General features: G+C 41.9%; 1 protein-coding gene across 2 annotated transcripts in view; it reads left to right on the top strand.

Moving 5' to 3' along the window:
• Positions 1 to 1,280: 1,280 nt before the first annotated feature.
• The window catches only part of FSIP2 (fibrous sheath interacting protein 2), a 90,376-nt gene continuing 85,656 nt past the window's right edge, over positions 1,281 to 6,000 (top strand). For both annotated transcript variants that reach the window (XM_059166833.1, XM_059166834.1), the window contains exons 1-3: positions 1,281 to 1,493; positions 1,836 to 1,961; positions 5,311 to 5,472. In XM_059166833.1, coding sequence (XP_059022816.1) covers positions 1,395 to 1,493; positions 1,836 to 1,961; positions 5,311 to 5,472 — 387 coding nt within the window. In that variant the 5' untranslated portion in view covers positions 1,281 to 1,394. The remainder of the gene's footprint in view (positions 1,494 to 1,835; positions 1,962 to 5,310; positions 5,473 to 6,000) is intronic.

Here is a 6,000-nt window from a genome sequence, read left to right as displayed (position 1 = left end):
AATCAGTAGGACAAAGAGATCAACTGAATGTGGGGGAATAATGGAAAAGGGAAGTATCCAGTATTATCTCACAGTTTCCAGCTTGGGTAGATCCTGATAGTGTCATTGAGATAGGAAATGAAGAATAGGACCTTAGTTTTGTACTGTTTTAGTGACAGGTAGATTGAGATTTGAGCACACTGAATTTGTAATGACTGTGAGAGTGCGGGCAGTGGACGATATCCCAAGGACTATATCCCAATTTTAAATTTAGGAGTCCCATGCATATGAGTGCCATTAAAACAAACAGAACAGACGGAAAACTAGTGCCCTAAGAAACGGTCTCTGGGGCCATGATTTAATAATAACTATCATTCTTCTTTAACCTTTGGAAAACAGAGGTCCTTATTGGCAAGGCTGTTACAAAGACTCAATGTGGTTAGCTCCGTATCTGGAGTTAGTAAATTCTCAGTAAAGAGTAGATATTTCTACTCAATGTCCCCGAAATAAGAAACAACAACAATGGGTTGAGTAATCTTAAGAGTCTCAGTCCACACTGCTGACAAACCAGGTACATTCAGTAAGCTCAAAGTACTCTCTAGGTGGCTCCTTGAAGGAAGAAGGGGCCCCATTTTACTCACTGCCATATTCCCAGAGCCCCCTTTGAATGACTGGCTCCGAGGAGTCAGGCGTGCGCTGACAGGAGAAAGAGGGATCTAGGAGAAAGCAAGGGAGGCCGAGAGCAGGGAGCAGGAGAAAGAGAAGAGAGCTAGAAAGGAAAGAGGGAAACTACAGGACGGTGGAGGCCAGGAGAAAGGCAGAGCAGAGTCCCCAGAGGAAGCCGAAGTACAGTTATGTGGACCTGGAGTGGAAAGAGGGCGTGGGAGCCTGTGTCGGGGGTGACCACAATCTCTATACGGGGCACATATAGAAAACCAGGCCTTTGCCCCTAGAATGGGCTCTACAGTCACTTCTGGATTTTTAACGATGTTTTTTTGCCTCCCCCCGCCCCCCACCCGGGCCAAACCAGAGCTCCTTGGAGGCCAGGGCAGATTAGCCAGCTACCCTCCCGCAAAGGTTTCAAAGTTCGGATTTGGGGTGTGTACGTCTGAGAGGAGCTGGTTTCTGAGAGAAATCAGATTTCGACTGTGGCCCTCGCCGACCAGGCCCCTAGGGCTGATTTCCCCACATCCGGGGCGCTGCAGGCCCAAGCCCTGCGGACCAGCCCTCGGGAGGGCACCCCCTTTCGGGGGCCCCCAAGTTCGGACGCTGGAACGCCGCGAGGGTGAGGCCTCGCGGAGGCGGGGTACTGGCCATTCCGGGTCCAGTCGCAACGGAGGGACGACGACGGGGAAAGGGGTGCGAGGGAAGGAGACCGGGGCGGGCGGAGCGGGGAAGAAGGGCCCAGGCCGGTGATGGAGCTGTACCTCAGCGCCTGTTCCAAGGCTGCCAACGTCGCTGCCTCCAAGACGGCCACCAGCAGCCTGGCCACGGACAGCCAGCAATGCGGAGACGTGAGTGGCAGCTAGCCTGGCGTCGTGGTGCTCCGCCAGGCTTCCCGCCCTCTAGGGCCGGGGCAGGGAGAGCCGCAGACCCGTCGCGCGCTTCCTAACCGCCCGCTTCTGGCGCCCTCGTGCGGGCGGCGGGTGGCAGTGCTCTCGGCCCGCTCTGGCCGCAACTGGCTGCGGGGCCTTGGCGAAGCGGGTGACCCGGGAAGCGGGAGGAGGTCTTCAGGGCTGTCTGGGAGGGCGCGACCCTTTGGCCCTGACTGTATAACTCTTGACTGGAGTAGGAGCAGATTGGCCTAATACCTAATACTAAAAGGAAAGGCCAAACTCTCCAATTGCATCTGACAGGGCGTGCACAAAACCCACTTACCAGGGGTCGGAGCGGGTCAACTACTGGATCTGCCTCTCGGGGTCAAGCTGCCTCTGATCCCAGGAAGCAAAACTTTATATTATACTACGAAGTTAAGTGAAAAGGTAAAGTAATTTTTAATGGTCTTATGTTGGTTTTCTTGGCTCTTTCCTACTTGCCGTTAGATACAAAGCCCACTGGGGGAATTTGCACTACCATGCACGGGAAAAAAATAACCAACCCCTCACCTAACCTAGGATGGATACCAAGCAACTTCATCTAGTAGAGTTTGCACAGTATCTTGGGCTAGAAAGTTTAGATTCTTAGTTATGTCTTAATTCATAACTTACAGAACCACATTAACTTTTCTTTACAATAACTGTGTGTATACCTATTTAGTGAGGTTTTGTTAAAAAACATTTGGTTGAAAGGTAAAAGCTTATTGGTGCTAGTTGGGCATTTAATTGTGTTATGATTTCAACCAATAATAACTTGGACAAAACCTGCATTACAGAATACTTTTCTGGGATTTTGTTAGGACTGCATTCTATTTCATACATTCAGTGAGAAAACAGTGACGTTGAAATAAGTTAACATGTTTAGTACTCAACTACTGACTCCATGATTCGCTTCAACCTCCTCATCCAGCCTTTTCTCTAATCGAGAGCCTCAGCGTCTTCTACCTGGGGTCTCTTATGCCATGTAAGAGACATACCACGTTAATATTTCTGTGCCTTTCTTCATCTTGCTTTCCAAACCGACATATTGTCTCCTCTTCTGCCCAATCTGTGAATCTGAACCATCTTTCAAGGTTCTTTCTGAGCTATTACAGCTCCCAGTTAGCTTACATTTCCTTAAAGTTTGCATTGCCCTTGGTTTGTGTAATTTTACTCAACACTATAATTTTATTATTATAATTTTATAATGTAAATCACACTGGGATATAGTGTGCCTGCCTCAAACTTTCATGTTTTTAGTCCTCAGCATTACCTAGACCCTTAAACATCCCCAGCCTTTGACTCAGTGCTAATGCTGAAGGAGATTCAACACATTCTTTTTTTGAGTGGTTGTTTTGATCAGTAGTTCAAAAAATTTTATAAGGAAAGAATTCCGAGTGACCCTTCTGCCCTCCTTCTATCTATGATGTCATCAGAAATTAGTAGGGTCCCTTGGTATTTGATACTTGCCTAATAAATATGATTACTCAAACTTTTGTTTCTGAGAAATATATAATTCCCCCCTTGTTTTACTACAATAGAGCAAACTAACGAAAAATAGGCCACCTCACACTGTTTGGCTAAGTCACATCCAAACAAACTAGCTTTTCTAAACTATGCTTGAAATCTCTTCAGGGTATAAACTTAGCCCTGTCTTTTGTCTGCTTATTCAAATATATTGTTTGCTGAATTACCATTTCTGTCAAATATTAATTTGCTTGTCAACTACTTTTTTAAAAGATGTTCTCTCTATTTTTATTACATTTATTCCCCCAAAACTATCATTATGTAATCATAATCAAGCACCAGACTACTTCCCTGAAGACTGACTTTGGGAGATCTTCTTTTTCTTTCAGTACAATCTCAAAAAAGAGATGGTTTATGTTTACACTTTAAAGTTTTTTTTTTTTTAAAGAAACCAACCACTTTAATTGACAAAGGGATGCACACACTGGCTCTAATGAATGGATATGTCTAAAAGATGTTCCTTGTTTACACACCAGTAGCCCAAGTTTGGTCCTGAGAAACATAACGCCCTCACAGCTAAAGTTCAACAGCTAAGAGATATTGACAGCTAAATGTCAACATCTTTAAAGAAAAAAAAATCAATCCATTCTTGAGTCATGATTGTTGATTGTTCCCCTTGCAAGAAAAGTATGGGCTTTGTACCTGGTCTTACTGAATTCAAGACACTGTCCTAAGAGATTCTTCTCTTGGCCTTCTCAGGGAAGCATTAGTAATGAGGGGATTCGGTTTTACGATGTACATCCTTGGAAGAGATTGAAGCCTTGCATTAAGCAAGAAGTCAGAAACTTATCAAGGAAGCTTTTAAATGGAAAAGGAAAGCTGGCATCCTGTCATATTCCTGCGGTCTGCCGCTTTGCCCACATATGCACCATCCTCTCATCTATAGCTTAAGGGGGTTCTTTTGAGGGTCCCACCTAGCCAGGCTCCTTAGTGTTCAGAATCTGACAGAGGTGGCTCCTGCCAGACTGAACACAGAGGTCACAAACTGGTACGTGCAGCCAGACCTGAATTGGTGAACAATGCGGAGGAACTCTCAGGGGAACTGAATATCTGCCAGAAGGGCAGGTGCTCTCGGGTTTGCCACGTCTTCCACACATTCCAGTTGTCTTTCCCTTGAGCCGAGTACTTTTTGACTGTACTTTAGACTAACTTACACTTCTCTGGCCAGGAAAAATTAAAGGAATGTGAAAAGAAAGAAAAAAGAAAAGAAAGAACACAAAATATTAGGACAGCTTCCACACCTACTTCATCCTCCACTTTTTCCCTTTCAGAAGTTCCCCAAAATCCATTATCACCATCCTGCAATTGGAAAACGGGCTGAAACACACACACACCACCACCACCACCACCACCACCACCACCACCACACAAACCCACCTCACTTTGGTAATGTTTTAATTTACAAATGGATGAGATAATTCAGCTGTTTCCTCTAAGGTAACAGATAGATAAACATGACTATTAGCTGATATTTTCTTTCGTTTACAGGCTAATGACTACTGTATAAGGTTGTATGTGGTCTTTACACATATAAAGAAACTTCAGTCCTTATCAATATCTTTTATAATTGGTTCTTCAATATGTTGAACTTTATAATACAGACCTTGATTTTTTTTTCCCCTGACTGTACCACTCTCAAAGACCACTGGATTTCTTGCCTTAAATAAGACCCTAATACAAAATAACCTTTATTCATTATATTTAATATCTAAGTTTTACTTCTACTTTTTTGGCTAAAGTTGTTTCCATGAATCCTGGTGAAAGACTTTCTTAATTTTATTCATTTTCAGATTATTGGTATATAATAATCATAATTACTATTATCCCTTTATCCTTTTAAATCTAGTGATTACCTTGACCTAGAAGTGGGAAAAGGAAAAGGAAGAATCATAACATTCACTCTCTTTATACATTAAAGCAAATTTCATTCTATTTCCTTTCTTTTCCTTCTTTCTTCTCTGACCCAAGAGCCAGAGACTGATAGTGATCTGGGAGGAATTAATTGAGTGAAGGTAGGTTTTTAGAATAACTCAGGTGAGTGGGGAAAAAGAAGTTAGGATAATATAAATTTCTGTTGCCTAATGCAAATCTTTCTGTTGCTGCTTCTTCCCCACTTCAAATTCTTGCATGCTTATTTTCAGTGAACAATCTAGTCATTTCAATAGATTAACATTTAAAAGTGAAATTCATTAGTTTTACCTTTATAATATTTTAAAATCTGTGTTTGCAGCTTTTTCAACCTTCTTACGGTTTTAACCTGACTGATCCTTATTGTCGACTTTTGGAAAACCAATATAAAAATCTTCATGATCCACATTTAAGAGCATACTATAAGCGCAAAGATATCCTGAGAAGATTAAAGAAAGGTGGCTATATCACCAGCAATAATAAAGTGAGTAGAAGATTAATTATTTTTAATCATTCTAAACCTCCAAGACTTGATAAAGCTTGCTTCTGTAACTCGCTGGGGGGTCTATATCACCTCTAACTTGGTCATGAGAAATACTTAATGGGAAATTTTATAAATTACTCAGTATTTGGGTTAAAGGAAAACAGACAATAGTTTCTTCTAAATGAAACTGCTTCCCTCATCTTTTTTCTTTATAATATCAAAAGATGATAACCAAATAATTTGAGGATATAAAGGTAATTTTCCCAGATGTATAATAGTCCTCTTTCTCTGTCTCTAAGGTCACTGTATGCTTGTCAGGGACTATGTCCCCTAAGCTTTGTAAAAACTTGAGATAAAATAGGAACCTAGTAATAGATAGAATCTTGATGAACTATATTCTTATTGGGACAGAACATTATTATTACATTGGTATTTTTTTATTATGTTATGTTATTCACCATACAGTACATCATTAGTTTTTGATGTAGTGTTCCATGATTCATTGTTTACATTTCTTCTAATAACTCA

Source organism: Mustela lutreola, chromosome 3, assembly GCF_030435805.1.
Source record: "Mustela lutreola isolate mMusLut2 chromosome 3, mMusLut2.pri, whole genome shotgun sequence".
Lineage (NCBI taxonomy): Eukaryota > Metazoa > Chordata > Mammalia > Carnivora > Mustelidae > Mustela > Mustela lutreola.
This window is presented reverse-complemented; position numbering and strand designations above follow the sequence as displayed.